Source organism: Pseudorca crassidens, chromosome 13 (assembly GCF_039906515.1).
Source record: "Pseudorca crassidens isolate mPseCra1 chromosome 13, mPseCra1.hap1, whole genome shotgun sequence".
NCBI lineage: Eukaryota > Metazoa > Chordata > Mammalia > Artiodactyla > Delphinidae > Pseudorca > Pseudorca crassidens.
The window spans coordinates 87,881,296-87,909,043 of record NC_090308.1 but is presented as its reverse complement, the minus strand read 5'-3'; the positions used below and the strand labels follow the sequence as shown (position 1 = coordinate 87,909,043).

Genomic DNA, 27,748 nt, shown 5'->3' with positions numbered 1-27,748 from the left:
ACCTAGATTTTCAGGACTACTTGGTATTACATTAAACTGTTTCACAGTGTTTTCTGTACTGCCTTTAAATACTTAACATCACCAATATTTTCAAAAAATTTTGTTTTTTTGTTTTTCTTTCTAGTTGTTGGTCTTGACGATATTATGGATGAAGGAGTTGTAAAAGAAAGTGGCAATGATACCATTGATGAAGAAGAACTGATTTTACCTAACAGGAATTTGAGGGACAAAGTAGAAGAAAATTCAGTGAGATCACCAAGAAAATCACCTCGTTTAATGGCACAAGGTAATCCTTCCAGAGAGGACTAGCTAGAAAATCAAGTGTAGGGACAGATGTGATAGGTTGTAAAGTTGCTGAGCAGTGATAGTAGTTTCTTGGTGTTTGCTAATCTGAGCATTTTGATAATCAATTTTGAGATTGTATCAATTTGTTGGTATGATTTTTAAAAATTTTTATTGAAATTACACATTCACATGATTTAAAGAGTTGACTAGTTCTATGAGTTTCCAATACTTGCCATCCTACTACTTATTTCCCTTTCCCCAGAGGAAACTACTATTACCGCTTTCATCTGGTTTTGTTAATTTTTTGGTATTTACTTCCATGTCTCTAAGTAACATATGTATCTTGCTACTGCTGGATTATTCTGATGTATGTATTCATTGATTTCCCATTCTGGATGGTGAAGTTAGCATTCTTTCCTCCTCTTGTTCCCCCATCACACAAAAGAACACTTTCTCATCTTTCTGATATATAATTTTGTAAGATCAGTAGTAATTACTTACGTTATTGTGACTCAATATGCTATTAGTGGTGACCCATTTAGTGAACTATAGTCGCTTTTCCTATACAACTTTTTGTCTTTCTGATTTAATAATTGATTTTGTTGTTCATTTGCTTATAGTTTTATGCATTCGCACATACAGTTTTCAGTGTACGTTATCAGTAATTCCACCCCAACTACTCTGCCAGTTGTCTGAATCTTTCTTAAAGATATTTGTGCATGTCAGGTGTTCTGTCATTTTCATCTTATTGAGGAAGTGTCTCTGGGGCCCTTCTGATCTGCTTCCGTGTGCACTGTTGTGTTAGTTCTGTATAAGTCAGATGCATGGCTGTTGTCCAGAGAGCTCTTTACTATTCTTCTGAAGATTGTGTTCTGTATTGCAGTTTCTGTTTACTTTTCTTTGAAGTAGCTCCTTCGTTTGGTGACATACCTCTTGTAGTACTTTTGTGAGAAAAAGGAATATGGATATATATTTTTGAAACCTTGTATGTTTGCAAATGTATTTAATATGGTCTCACATTGGAATTATGGTCTGATTGAACATGGAATTCAAGGTTGGAAATTGTTTTTCCTCAGAAATTTGAAAGTGATGCTCCATTTTCAGTTCTGGGAAAATCTCTTGAATTATTTCATTGATTATTTTCCTCTTTATTTTGTCAACTCTTGCTTCCTGGAACTCCTGTTATTCAAGTATTAGATAGCAGGGACTGGCACTTCCATTTTCTTCATCTTTCCACCTCTGTGTTCTTCTTCTACTTGTTGAAATTTTCTCATGTTTATCCTTCAACTTTTTCATCAAATTCTGAATGTTCTTTTTTTGTTCTGGGAATAGTCCTTTTTGTAGCATTTTGGTCTTGTTTCATGCATGCAGTATCTTATGTTGTCTTTCATAAGATACTTACGGTGTTTTAAAGGTTTTTTAGTCTTTTTTTTCTTTTTTTGGTTCTATCTTTCATGTTCAGAGACTTTGCTAAATGTCTGATCATTGATAGCTTGCTCAGTGTTTAACGTTTTGTCAACTATGAGCATCACTGTATGGTAATCTGGCTGTATTACTCTTTGGAGGAATTCCTGTTGTTAGACTTTAGGATTGTTAGATTGTTAGCATATCATGGGAGCCCTTGAGGGAAGCTGATGGGGGCATCTCATCTTTCAGTATATACAAATACACATAATCTTACAGATTTCAGTGTACTTTACTGCTGCTCTTATCTATGCTGGATGTTCCTTAGTCTAGAAACTGTTTTTACACTCCCCAAAGAGTAAACCTCCAGTCTTCGATTAGAACCAACCTGGGAAGGGCAGTTGCCCAACGGATGGAGTAGCAGAGAGGGAGCTTGGGGTCTGACTGCTTTTTAAACAGCTTTCGACTCATCCTGATTTTAACTGCCTGCCTTCCTCCCTACTTTAGAATTATGTGGGATCACCAGTTCCTAAGCCTGTTGAGGTGTTAATGGTATTGGTTCGGCCAGCAGTGCCAGATGACTGTTTATCTTTTTTTGGATGTCCTGCATCAGTTACTTCTTGATCATCTTTTGTTTGGCTTCCAAAATTGTCAGTGTTTTCTCTTCTCCTGCCCTTTCTTTCCTTTATTTTACTTTTTAAATTAAAAAAAATTTAATGTCTTTATTGGAGTATAATTGCTTTACAATGGTGTGTTAGTTTCTGCTGTATAACAAAGTGAATCAGCTATACATATACATATGTCCTCATATGTCCTCCCTTTTGTGTCTCCTTCCCACCCTCCCTATCCCACCCCTCCAGGTGGTCACAAAGAACCGAGCTGATCTCCTTGTGCTATATGGCGGCTTCCCACTAGCTAGCTATGTTGCATTTGGTAGTGTATATAAGTTCATGCCACTCTCTCAGTTCCTCGCAGCTTACCCTTCTCCCTCCCCATGTCCTCAAGCCCATTCTCTACGTCTGCATTTTTATTCCTGTCCTGAATCTAGGTTCTTCATTTTTTTCTTTTTTTTTTTAGATTCCATATATATGTGTTAGCATACAGTATTGTTTTTCTCTTTCTGACTCACTTCACTCTGTATGACAAATTGTAGATCATCCACCTCACTACAACTAACCCAATTTCGTTTCTTTTTATGGCTGAGTAATATTCCAGCTTCTTTATCTATTCACCTGTCAATGAACACTTAGGTTGCTTCCATGTCCTGGCTATTGTAAATAATGCTGCAGTGAACATTGTGGTACATGGCTCTTTTTGAATTATGGTTTTCTCAGGGTATATGCTTAGTAGTGGGATTGCTGGGTCATATGATAGTTCTATTTTTAGTTTTTTAAGGAACCTCCATACTGTTCTCCATAGTGGCTGTACCAATTTACATTCCCACCAACAGTGCAAGAGGGTTCCCTTTTCTCCAAACCCTCTTCAGCATTTATTGTAGATGTTTTGATGATGACCATTCTGACTGGTGTGAGGTGATACCTCACTGTAGTTTTGATTTGCATTCCTGCAGTGATTAGTGATGTTGAGCATCCTTTCATGTGTCTGTTGGCAATCTGTATGTCTTCTTTGAAGAAATGTCTGTTTAGGTCTTCTGCCCATTTTTGGATTGGGTTGTTTGTTTATTTGATATTGAGCTACATGAGCTGCTTGTGAATTTTGGAGATTAATCCTTTGTCAGTTGCTTCATTTGCTAATATTTTCTCCTATTCTGAGGGTTGTCTTTTGATCTCGTTTATGGTTTCCTTTGCTGTGCAAAAGCTTTTAAGTTTCATTAGGTCCCATTTGTTTATTTTTATTTCCATTTCTCTAGGAGGTGGGTCAAAAAGGATCTTGCTGTTATTTATGTCACAGAGTGTTCTGCCTACATTTTGCTCTAAGAGTTTGATAGTGTCTGGCCTTACATTTAGGTCTTTAATCCACTTTGAGTTTATTTTTGTGTATGGTGTTAGGGAGTGTTCTAATTTCATTCTTTTACATGTAGCTGTTCAGTTTTCCCAGCACCACTTATTGAAGAGGCTGTCTTTTCTCTGTTGTATATTCTTGCTTCCTTTATCAAAGATAAGGTGACCATATGTGCATGCGTTTATCTCTGGGTTTTCCATCCTGTTCCATTGATCTGTATTTCCATCCTGTTCCATTGATCTGTTTTTGTGCCAGTACCATTCTGTCTTGATTACTGTGCCTTTTTAGTATAGTCTGAAGAAGGGAGCCTGATTCCTCCAGCTCTGTTTTTCTTTCTCAAGATTGCTTTGGCTATTTGGGGTCTTCTGTGTTTCCATACAAACTGTGAAATTTCTTGTTCTAGTTCTGTGAAAAATGCCATTGGTAGTTTGATAGGGATTGCGCTGAATCTGTAGATTGCTTTGGGTAGTAGAGTCATTTTCACAATGTTGAATCTTCCAATCCAAGAACATGGTATATCTCTCTATCTGTTTGTTATCATCTTTAATTTCTTTCATCAGTGCCTTATAGTTTTCGGCATACAGGTCTTTTGTCTCCTTAGGTAGGTTTATTCCTTGGTATTTTATTCCTTTTGTTGCAGTGGTAAATGGGAGTGTTTCCTTAACTTCTCTTTCAGATTTCTCATCTTTAGTGTATAGGAATGCAAGAGATTTCTGTGCATTCGTTTTGTATCCTGATACTTTACGAAATTCATTGATTAGCTTTAGTAGTTTTCTGGTAGCATCTTTGGGATACTTTATGTATACTATCATGTCATCTGCAAACAGTGACAGTTTTACATCTTATTTTTCAATTTGGATTCCTTTAATTTCTTTTTCTTCTCTCATTGGTGTGGCTAAAGCTTCCAAAACTATGTTGAACAATAGTGGTGAGAGTGGGCAACCTTGTCTTGTTCCTGATCTTAGCGGAAATGGTTTCAGTTTTTCACCATTGAGAACGTCGTTGGCTGTGGGTTTGTCATATATGGCCTTTATTATGTTGAGGTAAGTTCCCTCTATGCCTAACTACTGGAGGGTGTTAATCATAAATAGGTGTTGAATTTTGTTGAACGCTCTTTCTGCATCTATTGAGATGATCATATGGTTTTTATTCTTCAGTTTGTTAATATGGTGTTTCACATTGATTGATTTAGGTATATTGAAGAATCCTTGCACTCCTGGGATAAACCCCACTTGATCCTGGTGTCTGATCCTCTTAACGTGCCTATTTCCTCTTCATTTGTTTGGTCTGGTTGGTTTTTACCTTGCTCCTTCGTCTGCAATGGGTTTCTCTGTCTTCTCATTTTGCTTAACTTACTGTGTTTCGGGTCTTGTTTTCACTGGCTGCAGGTTCGTCGTTCCCGTTGTTTTTGGTGTCTGTCCCCAGTGGCTAAGGTTGGTTCAGTGGGTTGTCTAGGCTTCCTGGTGGAGGGGACTCTTGCCTGTGTTCTGGTGGATGAGGCTAGATCTTGTCTTTCTATTGGGCGGGGCGTCTGGTGGTGTGTTTGGGGTGTCTGTGAACTTCATATGATTCATATGATTTTAGGCAGCCTCTCTGCTAATGGGTGGGGTTGTGTTCCTGTCTTGCTAGTTGTTTGGCGTAGGGTGTCCAGCACTGTAGCTTGCTGGTTGTTGAGTGGAGCTGGGTTTTAGTGTTGAGATGGAGATCTCTGGGAGAGCTTTTGCCGTTTGATATTACATGGAGTTGGGAGGTCTCTGGTGGACCAGTGTTCTGAACTTGGCTCTCCCACCTTAGAGGCACAGGCCTGACACCCGGCCGGAGCACCGAGATCCTGTCAGCCACACGGCAAAAAAATGAACGGCAGTTACACTGAAAGGTGCCTTATTAATAGCAAGAATGGAAGCCGGAAAACAGTTGATTGTCATTTGTCACGTGCTGAGGGAAAATAACTGTCACAGTAGAAACTATGTCCCCCAAACTTTCAGATAAGTGGTTTATTACCGAGGATATTAAAGCACAGGAGCCAACAGCCAGATGAAGAGATTCATAGGGTGAGGTCAAGAACAAAGAAACTTCAGTCCAGCAAGCACTGTGGCGCGTGGAGGCGTTCTACTTCACCATTCAGAAGCTCTCTGAAACCCCTCCTTTTGGATTTTAATGGTGCCTTCACTACACAGGCATGGTTCATTAAATTCTTAAGGCATTGGTCCTTTCTTTCCTTTTAGGTTCATAGCTTTTGCATAGCTCTAATGTGTGGTTTTGAGAAGTGGATTATTAGCTCAGATGCATATATTTACTTCATCATCTTTTCCTCAGTTTTTTAAAAAATCGGTTATTTGGTATGTATTTGTGACTTTGAGAAACAAAAAGAGTAGAATGAACATTATAGACAAATAATAGTAACGTTTGGCCTATACCGCCCGGCTTCAAACTAAGGCAGTTTATAGTTAGAGGAGAAAGAGTTACTTTATCCTCTGTCAGTTAATCAATTACTATTGGAAAACAATTTTTTATCTGAATACCTTCACAGTTGAATGTGCTGTTCATTTATCAACCACTTACGTAATGGGTGTTAAAAGTTCTTCATTTATTTTATTTCAGGGCATATAAGTATAGTAGAGCTATAAATTATTACAGGCTGTCTTCAGAGCTTTAAAAATTATCTAAATATTAATAACAATCCATTAAAATTTTAGTTAGTTTAAAATGTTATATATTTGAGCATGAGTGGTTCATAATCCACTAAGTAAGTTTTTTTTTTTTTCCGGTACGCGGGCCTCTCACTGTTGTGGCCTCTCCCGTTGCGGAGCACAGGCTCCAGACACGCAGGCTCGGCGGCCATGGCTCACGGGCCCAGCCGCTCCGCGGCATAAACCCGCGTCCCCTTCATTGGCAGGCGGACGAACTCTCAACCACTGCGCCACCAGGGAAGAGCCCCCCTTTTTTTAAAAAAAAAAAATTATTTTTTATTTTTGGCTGCATTGGGTCTTCATTGCTGCGTGTGGGCTTTCTCTAGTTGTGGCGAGCAGGGGCTACTCTTCATTGCGGTGTGAGGGCTTCTCATCACAGTGTCTTGTTGCGGAACATGGGCTCTAGGAGTGCAGGCTTCAGTAGTTGCAGCACGCGGGCTCAGTAGTTGTGGCTTGTGGGCTCTAGAGTGCAGGCTCAGTAGTTGTGGCGCACGGGCTTAGTTGCTCAGCGGCATGTGGGATCTTCCTGGACCAGGGCTCGAACCTGTGTCCCCTGCACCACCAGGGAAGCCCCCACTAAGTAAGTTTTTGAAGTTGTTGGGTACTTACCTGATGACCAAATATTGTGCCAAGTCCTGGGGAATTAGAAAGGGTCTCCAAGATAAGGATGACCATATAATTTATTGTCCAAATGGGGACACTTTTGAGTGTCATGACTACAAGCATCAACTAGGACTGTTAGAGACAAATGAGGAGGACCTGTGACACCTTCTGTAAGAGTTTCACAGGTTCAGTGATATGTGACAAATTAGGAAAATGTTCTAAATGCTGGTGCATAGTAGCGTTTTGCATTAAAAAGGAAGGAGACTTTTTAAAGATTTGTGATGTTCAGTTTTCATACAGAGTTGATTCAGAGGTATTGGATATGCATAGGCTTGGATATAGCTTCTTATTTTGTATTTCAATTTTTGGGTTGTTTTTTTACTTAGTGAATTATTATTATTTTTTTTTCTTAGTGAATTATTTAGCTTTCTTTCCAGCTTGTTTTCACTTTGTGTTTCTTTTTCCCTTGGAGGATGTATCCAGATAAGGAAAGGAGGAAAGTCTCAGTTAGTGGGTTCTTTGTTAGGAGCATTGTTACAAGTGGGAAGCTTTATTAAATTATTTTCATACTTTATGCATTTTCCCTTATGATACATTTTCTTGGTTTAAATCTCTTTAATTATAATTTCTCTTTTTGTTGATCTGTGTCTAGTACTCTAGTGTATATTTCATTTCTTAAAATATTCAAGCTATTCGAGGAATAGCTTGAATGCTAAAATGGATATAAGGAAAGCACATTCATAAAGACATTAGAGTTCTTTTGAGGCTGTGCTTTGAAACTCACATAGATCCTGTTTGTGATAGGTGGTTTAGTTCAGATTTTATTGGCACCTGAATTTGTTTGGTTTTATATACTTAAAGGTATTTAATGTTTACAACTGTATGACAGCCTTGCTTTAAGATGGGTAGTAATATCAAGGAACCTCATTGATTTTACCCCCAGCTTACTTGCATAGAAAAGAAGCTTGATGAAAATATTTTTTATTGTAAAGTATAACATCAGTCTGAATTTTATACAGGTTATTTTCTGCCCCAGAATTATAGAACTTTGATAAGTGTATAAAAAATGTAACCATCATCATGAGTAGATGTCAGTACATTTTCTTTGAAATGGGAAAATAAATTTTATAGCTCAGAATAAAGAAGTGATGTATTCTAAATTGCGTTGAAATAAAAACACATGGCAAAATAACTAAGTTTTCTTTTATTTATTTTTTTCCCTTGTGATAGAACAAATAAGAAGTTTGCGACAAAGCACTATTGCCAAGCGTTCAAATGCAGCACCTTTAAATAGCACAAAAAAGGCATCAGGGAAGACTGTGTCCGCCCCTAAAGCAGGGGTGAAACAACAAGAAAGGTGTCAGATGAAAGAAGAAATTGGTACATCACCGAAACCCGAGCACCAGAAAGAGAGCAGGAGGGGCCGCCGACACAGTGGACAGATCGAAGCAGCCGTTGCATCTTGTCTGGAAATGAAGGGTGAAGCTGGGTTGGATTCTGAGCAGAAGTGTAATAATCAGGGAGAAGAAAATGTGCCATCTCATGAGTTAAACTGTCCACTCCTTTCAGAGACTTGTGTTAGTATTGAAGAAAAGAAAAATGAAACTCTGATGGAGTGTAAAGCCAAGACTGTTAGCCCATTGTTTAAGTTTTCAGGTAAAGAAGAACATGAACGGAACGATTCCATTTCAGGTAAAGTGGATGGGACTGTTGTTGAAGAAATGAAGGTAGAAGGAGAAGTTGAACAAGAATCAAAGGAGACAGTGAAATTACCCCACGAAGATGACAGTGTCAATGAGGAACCCGCATCTTCCGTTACTTTCTCTGGCAATGCTGCTTGTACAAACCCAAATGAGAAAGAAAAGAACCTTGTCAGTTTGTCTGGTTCTGTGGATGAAGTAAATGAATGTAGTTTGGAATCGAAAGATAGCGTGGAAGTTGCTGATAAAGCTGAGAACTCCCTTCAGAGAAGTGAAATGGAAATGGCTTACTGTAAAGACACAGAGTCTGATGATAAGCCGTTGGAGGGCACCAGATTTAATAAATCAAACTTAGAGGTGGTTAATACTAGTGCTTTTGAACCAGAAAGTAGTATTTTAGAAAATGCTGTTTGTGATGCACCTGACCAAAATTCAAAGCAGTTGAATATTGTTGAAAGTATTAAAATGGAGTCTCATGAAACAGCAAACCTTCAAGATGACAGAGACAGCCAGTCAAATAGTGTTTCTTGCTTAGAGTCAAAAAACATAAAACCCAAACATACAAAACCTGTAATTCATTCTAAGCAAACCATGACCACAGATACTCGGAAAAAAGTTGTTGGAGCAAAGCATGAATTAATGCATAACGTAACTAAAGTTAATGTCAAAAGTGTGAAGCGAAATGCTGATGAATCAGAATCTAAGCAAAATTTTCATAGGCCAGTCAAAGTGAGAAAGAAACAAGTTGATAAGGATTCAAAGATTCAGAGTTGCAATTCTGGGGTTAAATCTGTGAAAAATCAGGCTCATTCTGTATTCAGAAAGATATCACAAGATCAAAATTTAGTACAGATTTCCAAACCCTTAACTCATTCTTTGAGTGAAAAGCCTCACGGTCACCCTGGTTGCTCAAAAGAACCTCATCATCCTGCACAAACTGGACATTTGTTGCATTCCAGCCAGAAACAGTGCCATAAGCCCCAGCAGCCGGCTCCAGCAGTGAGAACCAATAGTCATGTGAAGGAAGAGCTTGAGCACACAGGTGGTGTAGAACATTTTAAGGAAGAGGATAAATTGAAATTAAAAAAACCTGAGAAGAACCTACAACCCCGTCAAAGAAGAAGCAGCAAAAGTTTTTCTTTGGATGAGCCACCGTTGTTCATTCCAGATAATATAGCTACTGTAAAACGGGAAGGCTCAGATCATAGCTCTTCATTTGAAAGCAAATATATCTGGACTCCCAGCAAGCAGTGTGGGTTTTGCAAAAAACCACATGGCAACAGGTGTGTGTGTGTGTGTGTGTGTGTGTGTATGTATATGTGATATGTACATTAAAGAGAAATTGCTTTTTTTTTAGGGTGGGATTAGTGTGAGAATTTTTTATAGAAAGAGATTATTTAACATACAAAGACTTTTGCACAAACAGAAACCCCTCATCAATCCCGGATATATGATAGTAAGATGGAGCCACTGAATTTACAAATATGCCACCCTAGAAACTTTAAAACACATAGTCTGACCAAAAGCTGGTATATATGGAAATGTTTTATCATTGTGACCAGTTAGTGTAATTTAGTCATTGCATCTTAAAAAAAAAAATCAGAAAATTGTTATAGTGCTTTGGGTCTGTAGGTTATATATTACTTTGTCTGGCTTGAGAAGAACTGGTAATAAATTGTGAAGGGCATAATGGAAATTCTACATATATACTTTCAAATGAAGCACACTTACTATGACTTAATACCACTACTTCATAACTATCAAACTTGACCTTAGAATGAAATTTGATAGCTAAAACAACTGTTAAATAGCGCAAGGGAATTTTGTATGTAACATGGAATGGAGTGAAACATGTATTTTGTTTTTTGAATGTTCTAGTGATTTAGGTTTCTTGTGAATTCTAATGTTTTAGGAAGTGATTTTATAGCACTGCCGTTGTCATTCTTTCCTTAGGATTCAGTATTCTATAGTTTTATGACACTGCCACCCTCCCCGCCCATGTATTTTTTATTTGCTAGCTTTTTGAGAAAAAGAGAACAAGAGGTGAAGTGGAGTTTCCAGCTACAAGATTATCCTGTTCAAGTTTTGAGATTGCTGTTGGAACTTCTATCAACATTGATATGATAAAAGAACATTGTAACTTGCACATTGTAATATTATCTTTACTCATGAAAGTAAATGTTAGAACGATTTCCCAGCACAATTAGATTACATGAAAATGAAAGTCCTTAGGGAGGGACAGTTTAGTGCAGTGCTGTGTAACACATTATTTTGGTATGGAGGGTGTGGTTGGGAGTTCTTGGGTCTATTCTGTAAAAAATAACTTTTATGTCAAGGGGTTTTTTCATTTGTGATTCAGCCCATGGCCTATTTTTAGTGTCAGTGGTTACTTTATAACAGCATATTCCAGTTTTTAAAACTTGTGACTTGTTTGAATATAGTGCTACATTTGCCCTCACTTTTGTGCTGTTTATTATGCTTTTTTGTTTAAAACACCTTATTCAAATATTCTCAAGTGGGCCTAAGAGAATTAAGGGCTGGATGGTCCTTGTAAGTGCTCTTCTAAGTTAGCCCTTTTTTCTTTGCCAGCATCTTCTAAAAACCATCATACTGACATGTTGTCAGAGTATGAAATAGGAGCCTTAAACTGAGTGAGTTTCTGAAATGAAACTTTGGCCTAGAGTTGGAAGACATATTATAATGTAACTTTTTTGGAGATAAACTTCTGTTATGATGGCGTGGTCCTCAGGAGTTTGCCCAGGCTTTTGAATGATGACTGTCACTTCCCCAATATCAGTTATTTTCCTAAAATGAAGATTGTTAAGTCCCATTTTTTTTCACCTAAGGCTGCCTTTTGGATCTAACCTATAAAACCTAGAGTTTCTTTGCCCCAGGCTGGAAAATGACATAGAATATTAGATGTGTAGGGATTTTGAGTTTACCCTATGTAATCGACATGAATAATATGTAATAATACTGGAAACTATCAATTTTGGAAGCAGCATTTCACATTCAATTTTGTAAATAAAGAAGCCTAAGTAATTGATTGTTTTTTTCTTTACATATTAACTAGCCTTCACTACTTCTTTGATGCACTCTGCTTGTATATATTGAGGTTACTCAAAAAATGCACGTGTCACACAGCATGTAGTTTTCCTAGTTTAATCCATGTGTGAGAATATGAATTTATTAGGAAGGACATATGTGGAAATAACTTCATCCATATCTTTGATCTCATGCGCCAGCTACATTCATTGAAAGCTGTTTGTTAATACGACATTTTTTTAGCACTTGTGACAAATTTACTTATGTAAAGATGATTTTATAACTCTTCAGCATTTTACATGTGTTGCAACTGAGGTTAGCTTCCTGTATGTGCTTCCAGTTGGAAATTATATTTTTAAATACGGATTCATTCATGGCATGGCCAAGTGTAATATTCGACCATAAGCAACTTCTGTATGTATCCTAAAGATAGTAGGCATTGACTGCCTCACAGTTTACACTTCATGCTGTTGTTTTGGCTTCCATTTATTTTCCTGATTCAGCCTTGTAGCTAAGGTATATTCATTACTTTAAAAGCCATACTATTTAATACTTTTTAAAAAAACTTATCTTTGAACGTCTTTTAAACATAAGCCAGTTGACGTTTTGGAAGGAAGAAGTCTTAGTCTTTTCATAATACCTACCTTGTAGTTTCTAGTATTTCCCTGCCTCTCCAGATGACATTTGTATCTTCAGTTTGTGTTACACTTTCTAGCCCAGTTGTAGAAGATTAGCTCATTGGATGAAATTTAGAAACAAAAAAATATCCTTAGCGTAATGGAGTCATAGCTTTATACTCAAACAAGAAACCTTTTTCTGAGAAGGAAATTTTCTCTTAGAGAAAGTGATTCTGGTTTTTCTCAGGAGTTTAAGAGTTTGATAGAAAAGTACTTTTCTCTGCAGACTAGACTGTTAGTGACAAAAACAATGATTTAATGTTTCTGTGGAATAAAATCATTTTACCCTAGAAAAGAGTGAGTACATATACATTCACAGTAATACAGTCTTAGTTGTTACTTAAAGGAACCACTTATCAGAACTTAACGGCTCATCTTGTAACAGCTCCATTAGTGAATTTGTGATATGACTTTTTAAGAACAGGAATTCTCAATGTTGCTTTTGTAGTTTACTTTGAAGAAACTTGAAAATTTTCTAAGAATATATTTTGGTTTTTGCCAAGAAGATTAGAATTAAGATTACATTTTAAATTAGGTTTAAATTATAGTAGGATTTAAAATTTTGTGAATGAATGTATAACAGTAGGAGAACAAAACATAAATATTTCTGAACTTTTCCATTTAACTGATTTCATGCTGACTTGGTCCAGTTAATTCAGAGTTAATCTTTTACCACACATTAATTTTTTTTAGTGAAATATTTAACACCTGGGTTATAGTCTTATCTTTGAGTGATTTTGCCTTTTGGTAATCAGAACTTCAAGGACAGAGCAGAAAATGGGAGGGTAATTATGTTAGCTATTTGGTCCATACTCCCTCTCCCTTTTTAAGCCATGAAACGTAATATGAAAAGGGAAGACAGTGTATCTTCTCTTTTTGTGATAGGCCACTTAATAAAGTTCATAGTACTGGTAATATTTCCTTTTCTGAAATTTTCCAGTTTCACTTTCAAGTGAATCAATTACATTTTCCCCTAGGACATATAATTATTTTTATCAATGTCATTTTTTGTTTTGATTTCTCAAAATTTTAACTGCATTATTTTTTATATAAAATCTTATTATTAGGATACGTCTGGATGGCACTGTAGTTTTGAGGTTTGTTTTTCAGAGCTTCTCAAGTTTGAGGAGATATTTCCATAAATAAACTGGGGGCATGGTGATATAATGAATACATTCCACATCATAAAATGACTCTATACTGGTTGAATAAAGATTTGAAGTTTCCTAATGGGTTTGTTAGATTTGGATTTGGGGCAAAAGCATAGCCATGGTCATAGTATGTGTCCTATTGAAACTTTTCCAGGCTTGCTTTGAAGAAATTATTAATATAGCTGAGATGGGAAATCACATTAGCTTTCCTTCAATAATTCAAAAAAATTCAGCCTAGATAGTTGCTTTCAAGAAATAGGAGTTCTTACAACTTTGCAATCTGAAATAGAAGAACTTTTAAGTATCTGTATTTTTCAAATGTCGTATTTTTCTGTTGGCTGTATGATCTGTATCACTGAAACATGCATGGACCCATCTAAAGTCTCCCAAACCTAGAGAAATCATTTCTGTCTTGCAGACAAATACCACATTGTTGGAAAGTTTTCTCACTAGGGCTATGAATCCAAAATATTCTGTATTTTTATTTATTTTTACTTAAGGCATGAGGTGTTTTTTTTTTTAATGAATTTGTTTTAAGTTTTAAAATGAACCATTGAGGAAATGACTTATCTGAAAAAGGTAGCACAGGCATCGCCAGTTAGGGTAAAGAATGGTGAATTGTAGACATGAAGAAGTCAAGTTTCCTTGGTGCATGGCAGTGGTTGATGCACAGTGGAAAGGCACATGAGAGAGGAAGAAGAATAGAGTGGTCTGCAATTGAGGGGGTGGGGTATTTGGCGTGACTTTTTCAAGATATCCTGTAAGGTTTGAAACTCAGCGTTCTGATTCTTACAGTTTCTACATTAAAACAGGACCACTGGTATATTTAGAGAGGGTTGGCCGTATCACCCAGTATATTAATTACCTTTAACATCTTCCTGTTGGATAGGTTTTTAAAAGGACTTTGGTCACTGTTGCTGGTGCCACTGTTCTTATCGAAATCAGCACAAAGTCTTTAGATCATTAAAGAATATACTTAAATTCTCCTAAATCTTTCAAACATACCATGAATTACTAACCTGAGGAAGAAAAAAGGAAAATGTTAAACGTGATTAAGTGAGCTTTGTCATTTTCTTAATAATGGGTTGAAAAGTATGTGAAAAAGGTAATTTCACCCTCAAATTGCTGTTTATATATCTGTTTTGCTATTTTATTCTAAAATAATTCCAGATATTCTAAGTTAAACAAACTCTTTAGAGTCATAAATCTGTCCTTGGACTTTTTCATTGGTTAGTGAAATTATTTCTTAGATAAAATGCAGTAAAGCGAAAATATAAGGAGATCGTTTGGAAATTTAAAAAAAAATTCACCCTGAATAGTAATATCTTCGTGTTGATATAATTTCGTCATTATTTGGCAAAACAAGTTTATTATCTAAAGTACAAGGTCAAGTAGTAAGGAAGCCCATCCTCAGAAGTACATAAAAGATCCTTCAGCTAAATCATTGTGACACTATGAACCAGAATATTTTGAGCTCAAAGAATAGTTATATATATATAGTTAAGGTGGTTAATAAGGAACAATTTGTGAGGCTCCACTTTGTTAGTTTTGAGTTGCATTTTTGTTGCATCTGGGTTTTCTCTTATTTAAAATGATTAGTTGGATAAGTGACTCCAGTTTTATGTATGATTTCAAGTCTATGTGGTAAATGTAGTTGTAACTTGGATGGGTTGTCTGTGATCAGATTATCACAGTTTATCACCCTTCTCAGTGGAGAAATACTGTTATTCTATACATTGTTATTCTATACGGTATGCTGACAAAGGTCAGTTGCCCTATATTTTTATCCTTATGTGTCCCCCTCCCCGCCCCCCCCCCCCAGTATTTTCTCACTCATATTAGAGGGGAAATGTTTGACTTCTTAAAAGTTCCGTTTTCATAGAATGTTCTTTGAAAACTCTCCATGTTGAACTGATAGAATGGGTAAAGACAGAAAACATGCAAAATACTGGAAAAATACTAAAAATTCAGTTTAGGCTCACTCAGCATTGGTTTTTAAGAAAATGTATCGAATCAAAGTGTTCTTTTTTTTTTTCTCTCCAGGTTTATGGTTGGCTGTGGGAGATGTGATGACTGGTTTCATGGTGATTGTGTTGGGTTAAGTCTTTCTCAAGCACAGCAAATGGGAGAGGAAGACAAAGAATATGTGTGTGTGAAATGTTGTGCCGAAGAAGATAAAAAGACTGAAATAGTAGATCCAGATATTTTGGGAAACCAGGCTAAAGTTGAAGTCCATAGTGAAGATAAAGCAATGGAATATGAAAAGCTTGGGTTATCAAAGCACACTACAACAAATGACAAAACCAAATATATAGATGATACAGTGAAGCACAAGGTCAAAATTTTGAAACGGGTGAGCCTCTCATTAATGCATTATTTTTATTTAAGAACTTCGGGCTGACTTGCGAATTTGAAATTTCTCTTTAGATTTCACTGTTGTGTACATTTTCACATTTATTTTTCAGTAAAAATGGGTTTTTACTTAAAATGTTTTGTCAGGCTTGGTGAAACCAGGTAGTGACATCTTCAAAATACGCAGATCTTACTTCTTACAGTCTTTTGTGCTATTTCTAGTCTCTAGTTTGGTACTTGCATTTTCTGTGGTAGAATGTGTGTGAGATTTTGTGGTGGTAGGTATAAATTGTGCTTGCTGAGAAGTTTTTCTAAAAAGCTTTTCAGTCTGTAAATATCTATGAATCCATAAAACCACATTTGGCATTATTATTTTCAAGTGAAAGAGTTCTCTGTAAGGAAAAGTAATCTTAGTTCTTTTGATTTTTATTCCAGTATTTGCTTGGAACCCGTATCTCAAAATGTTTCTCTTAAAATGTGGCCTTTTAAAAAGTTGTCAGTTTTCCCTCATCTTACATTTTCAACTACCTTGTTAAAGTATTTTCTAAATAGAAATTTCAAGATATTAGTCGATTACAGGAGAAATGTACAAAGGACACAGCACTTTATCTGATTAAATTTTATTTTCATTGTCTACTTTTTTATTTCCTGTGATTTTTCTAATCATTGATTTGTTATTCTTGTAGGTAGTGCTAGGGAGGAAACACTGAAACAAATATATGTGGATGGTCAAGTGTAATATTCCAAAACACAACGAACATAAATTAGGAACCTTGGAAATATTTTAATTCGACCATTCAGATTGAAGAACATAAGCATGTTTTTTCTAAAGCCATTTCCATTATTTACAAACTCAGTTCTTGGGACACTCCTTATGTGATAAATCTGGATTAAGTTCCAGTTTGCCAAATCCTTGTGCCATCCAATGTTTCCTGTCTGCCAAGACTTGCTGAGAATCAGATTATGTCCTTCTGATATTTACTATTACTTTTTCTGTTGATTTGATTAGCACCAAAGTAATTGATAATATAGAACTGAGAGCGCCATTGAAAACAGTTTATAGCAAGCCTTTGGAAAGGTTCTGTTAACTTCTGATCATCATTTCTTGAGTACAATTTCTTGGCCATTCAGAAATACAGCTCATTGTTTAGTCATTCAGTTGAGTTATCTCCATCTTGTCTAAAAAGACATTATAAAACATTAACATGGTGAATGTTTTGAGAAACCCCTCTATCCAGTCTCTGTATCAGAAAAGGAACCGAGGTTAGTCTGATATTGTAAATAAATACATGAGCCAAGTGATTACTGCTTTTCGTTTCTTTTCTTTTTGATACTGAACTGTTGAATCTTATTTGACTACTCTGATTTTAGTTGATGGAATCTGCTTTTTAAATATCACTTCTTATCCCTAGATTTTATGTTGAACCATTTATTGGGTTCCTATTGTGTGCCAAGCATGGTACCAGATTTGAGTATGTATGACTGATTGAAAAATGTTCCTGCTCTCAAGTAAGTCTAGTTGGAGAGGTAGAAAATAAACAAGTAAATTAAAAAATTATAGGATTCCCAGTCTAGAGAAAATCGATTTTTTGTATATACTCTATCTTCTTAAAAACTATGATTATATTTCTATACACAAGTATTCTTCTCACTGGTATGATGTGATTTTTTGTTTTTATAAATTTATTTATTCTATTTATTTTTTGACTGAGTTGGGTCTTCGTTGCTGTGCACGGGCTTTTCTCTAGTTTGGGCGAGTGGGGGCTATTCTTCATTGCGGTGCATGAGCTTCTCATTGCGGTGGCTTCTCTTGTTGTGGGGCACAGGCTCTAGGCTCGTGGGCTTCAGTAGTTGTGGCGCACGGGCTTAGTTGCTCCGCGGCATGTGGGATCTTCCCAGACCAGAGCTCAAACCCGTGTCCCCTGCATATTGGCAGGCGGATTTTTAACCACTTCCCCACCAGTGAAGACTGGTATGATGTGATTAATTAACTCCCAAGGGTCTCACAATTCTGGTTTCATTTGTAGTTCTTTGTGGGTTATAATTAGGACAAAAATAGTAGATGTCCTGATGGTTTGTTCTACCTTATAGGAGTTAAAATTGCCAATAGGTACACTGAGAATTTGATACATTTATAGGTAAATGTGACTTCATTTGTTCTAGAAAGTAGTAAAAAATACAGATAATTGATTTCTCCACAATCCCCCCTCTTTTTTTCATATCTGCAGCCGACGAAGAGGACCCTTAATATCTTATACCTAATTTTCTTTCTAATGCCATTATTTCTCAGTGTTTTTTAGTTCCCCATTACAGACTGTTATGTGTTCTGCAGAAAATAGGTGCTTAACAAATGGATTTTGGATGAAACGGTGAAGGTCCTTTTTGCAGTTGAGTTTTATATATCTTCAAAAAACAGTTATTGGGCTGAAGAGTGGAATATGTTTGATATCTTAATAGCTTGTCATACTAATTTTTTCAATCCACATGCTCAGGAGGCTTGCTTTGTATTTAAAGATAGTTTAGTAGTTTTCATTCTAATTAATTAAATACTATTTTTCCTAGGAGTCTGGTGAAGGCAAAAACTCATCAGACTGTAGGGATAGTGAAATAAAAAAATGGCAGCTAGCTCCTCTTCGAAAGATGGGACAACCAGTTTTACCTCGGAGATCCTCAGAAGAAAAAAGTGAAAAAATAACAAAAGAGTCTACAGCTGTTACTTGCACAGGAGAAAAAGCTTCAAAACCAGGTAGTAAGAATAATAGAAATTACTATATACTAATGTATTTATATTTTATTTCATATACTTTCAGTTAGTATATTTAGGGAAATTTTTAAACTTTTACATTTCAAAGGCAAGAAAAACAGTTTAGGTGATTGACCCTACTTGAAATAAGAATTATTGGTCCAAATTCTGAGAAAGTACTAATGAACTTAGTAAGATAACGCCCCTGCCCTCATGGCACTTAAATACCAATGGGAAATGACAGATAACAGGTAGACAGGTAAAATGGTGTGCTATTTTTAGAGAATTTAGGCACTATAAAGAAAAAGTTGAGTAATGGGATAGAGAGTCAAGGTCAAGGAGAGTGGGAGGGAGTTTGTTTCAGAGAGAGTGGAGGTGGTAATGTGCTGTGGGATCTAAAGGGATGCAGAGTTGTTTGGGAGGAAGGAATCCATAGAGGGCACAGCCAAGCTGCAGGCTTTGAGGTGGAGATAGCCTCTGCATTTGAGGAGCAAGAAAATCCCTGTGGAATGATTAGAATGTAATACATGAGGGATAGAATGGTGGTGGAAGGTGAGTTTAGACAAAACTATGTGGGAACTTTGAGGCCATGACAGGAGTTTACTTTTTTTTGTTCTCAATATAATGGGGAACCTTTAGAGGAATTTGTACAAGAGAGTGATGGCTCACTGTGGTTTTCTGTGGAGCCTGGACTGTAGGAGGATAGGAGAGAAGGAGAGTAGACTGGTTAGGAGTCTTTAGCCATATCCTAGGAAAGAAAGAGTGGTAGCTTGGAACAGAGGTACAGTGAGGGAGGTGGTCAGATTCATATATATTTTATAGTAGACTTGGCAGAACTTGTTGTTGGATTAGGTGTAGGTAGGTGAAGGAAAGAAGAGTCTTCACCTAGAAGACTAGGTGATTAGTCTTCTTTCTAATCACCTAGGAGGTGATTAGATCAGTGTTGGTGCTGTTTGCAGAGATGAGAAAGAGATTGGGGAGGAAAATTGAAAAATATGTTATGGGTATTTTAACTTTGAGATGGGTATTAGAGATCCAAGTGGAGATATTTTGAGTAAATTTTTGGCAGATGAGTCTGGACTTCGGGCAATGGTATATAAATTTGGGATCTGTCGGTGCATAGGTGTTATTTTAAATCAAGCACTTAGATATAAAGAGCTACAGAGAGAGTTTGATAATGAAGGGGCAGAAGCAGAGGCCTTGGGGTGCGTCAGCAATTAGAACTTGGGAGGAAGAGAGGATCCAGCAAAGGAGACTAGGAGATGGCCTTTGAGGTAAGAGAACTAAGAGACCATGGTGGCCTGGAAGTCAGGTGAAGTTCCAAGAAGGAGGTGATGATCAATTGTGTCAGATGCTGTCTAGACAGTCGTTTTGGTGGAGCAGTGGGGACAAAAGCCAGTTACAGTGGCGTGTGGAAGGATGGAGGGTGAGGAACTGGAGATAGTGATTATGAATAACTCTTGGAAGGAATTTTGCTGTTAAAGGGAACAGAAATGGTGTAGTGGCTAGAGGTGGATATGAGGTCAGGATTTCTCTTTAAAGAGATATTATAGCATGTTTGTAAGACTAATGGGAATGATCCAGTAGCGAGAGAATTTGATGATGTGGGCGACAGAGAGAGGCGATAGTTGAGGTTCAAAATCCATGAAGAGATCAGAGGGGAATAGGATTCTCCTGGAGTGGTTGGTCATAGGAAAGGACGGCTGATGCATTGTAACAGTGGGGAAAGCTGCATGTGGAAGGAGCGGGGACACATGAGGTATGTTAGTAGGTTTGGTGATGGGAAAATAGCTGACACTGCTTTGCTTCCTCAGTGAAATATGAAGTGAGAAAATCAAATGAGGTCCAAGTTGGAGGTATCATTGGTTTGAGAAGAAAGGAGAAAAAGCATAAAATACATTTTTGGAAAGTGGGAGAGCAAATTTACTCGGACAGTTTAATAGGATTAGGGTGGCAGATTGAGCTCTCTACTTGAGATTTGTGGTTGTAAATTTAAAGTGAGATCTGTCAGCACCAGTGCTTACTTTCTCCAGTTACCTTCAGCTGTTTGTTGGCTATGTGGGTGAAGGATAAAAGTTAGCTTTCACCAGGTTGTGGTTTTTGCCAATGCTGATGTTTAAAGGAGAGAGAATTAAGATGTTCAGGCTGCAACGGAATGGCAGGTGTTGGGCTACCTGGCCAAAGTTGGTTGTGTGGGAAAGTGAGGACATGAATGGTAAAAAAATGATCGATTTAAGAATTGTTGGAATGAGGAGTTTGTAGGACACTGAGATTCTGAAGATGTGCATAAATTAGTAATGATGGAATGAAAAATCATTGGAAAAGCTTAACATTCACATTAACACAATTGTTTTAAAACCAGAGGAGATTCATCAATTTTGTGGTATTAGTAAGGACATTACATTATCTGCACACCTAATAAGTTCAGATCAATTTTTCTAAATAATTTTTTACAGGTATATATATTTCATATATATATATGAAAAGTAGCTCTAAAAACCATCATCTAATATGGGAAAGGGGTATATACATTTTATAGCATTAGGGCCACTTTTTACTCACTTAATTTCTAATTAAAATTCATTTAGAACTTTTTTTTCTTATTGAGGTATAATTGACATATAACATTAGTTTCAGTTGTACAGTGTAATGATTTGATATATGTATATATTGCACAGTGACCCACTACAATAAGTTTAGTTATCATCTGTCATCATACATAGATTAGAATTTCAATGTCAGGAATATTTCAGTGTGAAATATGGAGTCTGATCTTATGATTTTAAAATAGTGATTTTTAATCAGTCCACTTACATTGTGCATTAAAAAGGAAAGTATCTTTTTAAAAGCAATTTAGTGAGTTTTGATATTTATTAAATTAGGTGCTCATGAGAAGCAAGAGACAAAGAAGAAGAAAACCGAAAAGGGCCCCCCTGGTGCACATCCTCCGGCGGCTCTTGCCTCCAAGCCTTCCACAGACCAGATCCGACAGAGCGTCCGGCATTCTCTCAAAGATATTCTTATGAAAAGGTAACACGCGTTGCTATTGTAGAAGATTGAATAATATACGCTTCATGTATTTGGAAAATAATTGAATTATTCTAATTTTAAGACTTACAGACTCAAATTTGAAGGTACCAGAGGAAAAGGCAGCAAAAGTTGCCACAAAAATTGAAAAAGAGCTTTTCTCTTTTTTTCGGGACACAGATGCTAAATATAAGAACAAATATAGAAGTTTGATGTTCAATCTGAAAGATCCTAAAAACAATGTAAGTATGTTTTGTTCATGTCTGGATCTTTATGCTTCCAACTTTCCTAATACATAGAGATTTATGATTTTCATACAATAGATCTATAATTTATTTCTTGAAGTGAGACCTAGTCTTTTGCTACTGAACTGAGTTATGAATTCTGAACAGTGGTGACTAGTGTTATGCAATGTCTGTTAAAATATAAAATACTAAATCTATCTTAACCCGATTGATGTGAATTTTCTTTCCTTTATGTCCCTTGTTTAATCCAGTTTATTAAAAAATTCATTCATATGTATTCTTCAAAAACACTGTTAAACCAAAATTTGTAACACTATGTATTTAATACTTCTGATGTAAATTTGAAAATAGAGTTACACTGCTTAAGAAAATAATTTACATTTTGATAAAAAAAGAAAGCTGTTTTAAAATATTGTTATTAATTTAAATATGACTAGTTCTAAGAATCTTAGCAGTGGAGTAAACTTTAATTGAATCCTTAATCTTTTCCTGGGACTTAGAGGAAATCTGAAAGCTGTGGGTGTAGATGCAAACTCCTTACACATTTGTTTAAGTTTTACAACGTTTTCACACGAGTGATATCAGTTTGTCAGTTTGTGTAATGGTATTTGCCGTAGTGTGTGATATGAGGTATTTTCTTGAAGTATGCTAACAGCTACATAAGAAAAATCTACATTGTACAATCTGCCATCATGGTGCAGGGGATCAGATACTTTTTGAATTATGTAATCTGAAAGCTTTTCTTCAAGTAAATATTTACTTCCTTCAGGTTTTTTCTTAACAGTTGGTTCTTAGCTCTGGAGTCCCCTGTAAGCCTGTTAGGATTTAAACATATGAAATCTTAAAAATATGAAAGACATCACATTCAGTAAAGTTCTTTTATGCAGTATCTTTCATATAGTCATGGGTTGGCTATTGTGACGGTGTCTGTCCCTGGGAAGACTTAATACAACTTTGCAAAGATGTTGTAATGACTTCACCACACATGCTTCTCCATCGTGTCTTGGCTTTTATACAAAATGTGTATTTAGCTACCTTAGATGGTAAGTTTCTAGAACACAAGGCTGTCATTTATTCTCTTTGCAGGAGGTAATATGTGAATCATTAAACATTTGTAAATTAGGTTTCAAAATTTCATCTTCATTTATTACAAGTTTCTATACAGCAGCTCCTCGTTCTTTTAAAAATGTTTTTCTCTCCTTTCCTTCCCATTTTTAAATACCTCCAGATATTATTTAAGAAAGTGCTAAAAGGAGAAGTAACCCCTGATCACCTTATAAGAATGAGTCCAGAAGAACTAGCTTCTAAAGAGTTAGCTGCTTGGAGACGAAGAGAAAATAGACATGTAAGATTATCTGTAAATATGTGTTTGTCTCTATCAAAATATCTACAAATATGTGTTTGTCTATATCAAAACATATTTTTTAGCCATAGAGAAAAACGCTATACACAGATGTAGTAATTCACCTCAGAGTGCACAGCAACAGACTTTTTGTTCTGTGTTTTTTTGTTACTGATCCTCCATTAGCCTATTCTTAAATTTTTTGTTGTTGATTTTTCCTGATCTCTTCTGCCTTTTTCTCATTTCCTCCAGTTATCAACTTACATAATTACCTTATATTTTGTAAATCAGAAGGATGGGAAAATAAGTGTATCTTTTCTTACATTTGCACGTTTCAAAAGCATAGTTTGAAGGTTTTATGAATATTGGTAATTTGTGGAGCCAGGTTAAGTCAGAATGAAAATTTTATAAGTTTATAGTCCTTTAATATTCATTTTCAAATGCCAAAAGATTTCAAGAACAAGGGTTTTTTTCGTTAACAATTTATTGATAAAATGTGACCCTGAAGTATCACGTATGAATGTTTATATACACAGAAATACCTTGTGTATAGTTAAGTAGTGCTGTCCCAGACCTAACTGATGTGTTATATAACGTATGTAGTACGCACACTGTATTGCATTTTTTTTAACATCTTTATTGGAGTATAATTGCTTTACAATGGTGTGTTAGTTTCTGCTGTATAACAAAGTGAATCAGCTATACATACACATATGTCCCCATATGTCCTCCCTCTTGCGTCTGCCTCCCACCCTCCCTATCCCACCCATCTAGGTGGTCACAGAGCACCAAGCGATCTCCTTGTGTGATGTGGCTGCTTCCCACTAGCTATCTGTTTTACATTTGCTAGTGTATATATGTCCGTGACACTCTCTCACTTCGTCCCAGCTTCCCCTTCCCCTTCCCTGTGTCCTCAAGTCCATTCTCTACATCTGCATTCCATTCCTGTCGTGCCCCTAGGTTCTTCAGAACCATTCTTTTTTTTTTTTTAGATTCCATATATATGTGTTAGCGTATGGTATTTATGTTTTTCTCTTTCTGACTTACTTCACTCTGTATGACAGACTCTAGGTCCATCCACCTCACTACAAATAACTCTATTTCATTTCTTTTATTGGCTGAGTAATATTTCATTGTATATATGTGCCACATCTTCTTTATCCATTCATCTGTCTTTGGACACTTAGGTTGCTTCCATGTTCTGGCTATTGTAAATAGAGCTGCAGTGAACATTGTGGTATGTTACTCTTTTTAAATTACGGTTTTCTCAGGGTATATGCCCAGTAGTGGTCGTATGGTATTTCTATTTTTAGTTTTTTAAGGAACCTCCATACTGTTCTCCATAGTGGCTGTATCAATTTACATTCCCACCAGGAGTGCAAGAGGGTTCCCTTTTCCCCATACCCTCTCCAGCATTTATCATTTGTAGATTTTTTGATGATGGCCATTCTGACAGGTGTGGAGTGATACCTCATTGTAGTTTTGATTTGCATTTCTCTAATGATTAGTGATGTTGAGCATTCTTTCATGTGCTTGTTGGCGTTCTGTATATCTTCTTTGGAGAAATGTCAGTTTAGGTCTTTGGTCCATTTTTGGATTGGGTTGTTTGTTTTTTTGATATTGACCTACATGAGCTGTTTGTATATTTTGGAGATTAATTCTTTGTCAGTTGCTTCGTTTGTAAATATTTTCTCCCATTATGAGGGTTGTCTTTGCATCTTGTTTATGGTTTCCTTTGCTGTGCAAAAGCTTTATGTTTCATTACATCCCATTTGTTTATTTTTGTTTTTATTTCCATTTCTCTAGGAGGTGGGTCACAAAGGATTTTGCTGTGATGTATGTCAGAGTGTTCTGCCTGTTTTCCTCTAAGAGTTTGATAGTTTCTGGCCTTACATTTAGGTCTTTAATCCATTTTGAGTTTATTTTTGTGTACGGTGTTAGGAAGTGTTCTAATTTTACTCTTTAACATATAGCTGTCTGGTTTTCCCAGCACCACTTATTGAAGAGGCTGTCTTTTCTCTGTTGTATATTCTTGCCTCCTTTATCAAAGATAAGGTGACCATATGTGCGTGGGTTTATCTCTGGGCTTTCTATACTGTTCCATTGATCTATATTTCTGTTTTAGTGCCAGTACCATTTTGTCTTGATTACTTTGTAGTATAGTCTGAAGTCAAGGAGCCTGATTCCTCCAGCTCGATTTTCCTTTTTCAAGATTGCTTTGGCTATTCGGGGTCTTTTGTGTTTCCATACAAATTGTGAAATTTTTGTTTTTAGTTCTGTGAAAAATGCCATTGGTAGTTTGATAGGGATTGCATTGAAACTGTAGATTGTTTTGGTAGTATAGTCATTTTCACAGTGTTGATTCTTCCAATCCAAGAATATGGTATATCTCTCCATCTGTTTGTATCATCTTTAATTTCTTTCATCAGTGTCTTATAGTTTTCTGCATACAGGTCTTTTGTCTCCTTAGGGTGGTTTGTTCCTAGGTATTATTCCTTTTGTTGCAGTGGTACATGGGAGTGTTTTCTTAATTTCTCTTTCAGATTTTTCATCATTAGTGTACAGGAATGCAAGAGATTTCTGTGCATTAATTTCGTATCCTGCTACTTTACCAGATTCATTGATTGGCTCTCGTAGTTTTCTGGTAGCATCTTTGGGATTGTCTATGTATAGTATCATGCCATCTGCAAACAGTGACAGTTTTACATCTTCTTTTCCATTTGGATTCCTTTTATTTCTTTTGCGTCTCTGATTGGTGTGGCTAAAACTTCCAAAACCATGTTGACTGATAGTGGTGAGAGTGGGCAACCTTGTCTTGTTCCTGATCTTAGTGGAAATGGTTTCAGTTTTTCACCATTGAGGACGATGTTGGCTGTGGGTTAGTCATATATGGCCCTTATTACATAGAGGTAAGTTCCCTCTATGCCTACTTTCTAGAGGGTTTTAATCATAAGTGGGTGTTGAATTTTGTCAAAAGCTTTCTCTGCATCTATTGAGATGATCATATGGTTTTTCTTCAGTTTGTCAATATGGTGTATCACATTGATTGATTTGCATATATTGAAGAATCTTTGCATTCCTATGATAAAACCCATTTGATCATGGTGTCTGATCTTTTTCATGTGCTGCTGGATTCTGTTAGCTAGTATTTTGTTGAGGACTTTTGCATCTATGTTCATCAGTGATATTGGTCTGTAGGTTTCTTTTTTTGTCACATCTTTGTCTGGTTTTGGTATCAGGGTGATGGTGGCCTCATAGAATTAGTTTGGGAGTGTTCCTTCCTCTGCTGTATTTTGGAAGAGTTTGAGAGGGATAGGTGATAGCTCTTGTGTAAATGTTTGATGGAATTTGCCTGTGAATCCATCTGGTCCTGGGCCTTTGTTGGAAGATATTTAATCACAGTTTCAATTTCAGTGCTTGTGATTGGTCTGGTTCTGTTTTCTATTTCTTCCTGATTCAGTCTTGGACGGTTGTGCTTTTCTAAGAATTGGTCCATTTCTTACAGGGTATCCATTTTATTGGTATACAGTTGCTTGTAGTAATCTCTCATGATCCTTTGTATTTTTGCTGTGTCAGTTGTTACTTCTCCTTTTTCATTTCTAATTCTGTTGATTTGAGTCTTCTCCGTTTTTTTCTTGATGAGTCTGGCTAGTGGTTTATCAGTTTTGTTTATCTTCTCAAAGAACCAGCTTTTAGTTTTATTGATCTTTGCCATTGTTTCCTTCATTTCTTGTTCATTTATATCTGATCTGATTATGATTTCTTTCCTTCTAACTTTGGGGTTTTTTTCATCGTATTTCTCTGATTGCTTTAGGTGTAAGGTTAGGTTGTTTATTTGAGTTGTTTCTTGTTTCTTGAGGTAGGACTGTATTGCTATAAACTTCCCTCTTAGAACTGCTTTTGCTGCATCCCGTAGGTTTTGGGTCATCGTGTTTTCATTTTCATTTGTTTCTAGGTATTTTTTGATTTCCTCTGAGTTCTTAAGTGATCTCTTGGTTATTAAGTAGGGTATTGTTTAGCCTCCATGTGTTTGTATTTTTCACAGATTTTTTTCCTGTAATTGATACCTAGTCACATAGCGTTGTGGTCGAATGGATACCTGATACGATTTCAATTTTCTTAAATTTACCAATGCTTGATTTGTGACCCAAGATATGATCTATCCTGGAGAATGTTCCATGATCACTTGAGAAGAAAGTGTATTCTGTTGTTTTTGGATGGAGTGTCCTATAAATATCAATTAAGTCCATCTTGTTTAATGTATTATTTAAAGCTTGTGTTTCCTTTTTTTATTTTCATTTTGGATGATCTGTCCATTGATGAAAGTGGGGTGTTAAAGTCCCCTACTATGATTGTGTTACTGTCAGTTTCCCATTTTATTGTTGTTAGCATTTGCCTTATGTATTGAGGTGTTCCTATGTTGGGTGCATAAATATGGACAATTGTTATATCTTCTTGGATTGATCACTTGATTATTATGTAGTGTCCTTCTTTGTCTCTTGTAATAGTCTTTATTTTAAGG

General features: G+C 36.2%; 1 protein-coding gene across 7 annotated transcripts in view; it reads left to right on the top strand.

The window, feature by feature from the left end:
• The window catches only part of PHF3 (PHD finger protein 3), a 103,307-nt gene that overhangs the window by 52,546 nt on the left and 23,013 nt on the right, over window positions 1-27,748 (top strand). For 4 of the 7 annotated variants that reach the window (XM_067702880.1, XM_067702881.1, XM_067702878.1 and 1 more), the window contains 7 exons: window positions 125-286; window positions 8,175-9,927; window positions 15,561-15,870; window positions 18,432-18,615; window positions 21,495-21,642; window positions 21,725-21,881; window positions 23,113-23,229. In XM_067702880.1, coding sequence (XP_067558981.1) covers window positions 125-286; window positions 8,175-9,927; window positions 15,561-15,870; window positions 18,432-18,615; window positions 21,495-21,642; window positions 21,725-21,881; window positions 23,113-23,229 — 2,831 coding nt within the window. Of the gene's footprint in view, window positions 1-124; window positions 287-8,174; window positions 9,928-15,560; window positions 15,871-18,431; window positions 18,616-21,494; window positions 21,643-21,724; window positions 21,882-23,112; window positions 23,230-27,748 lie in introns of those variants that run through there. The other 3 variants (XM_067702879.1, XM_067702883.1, XM_067702884.1) reach the window with 3 other exon arrangements.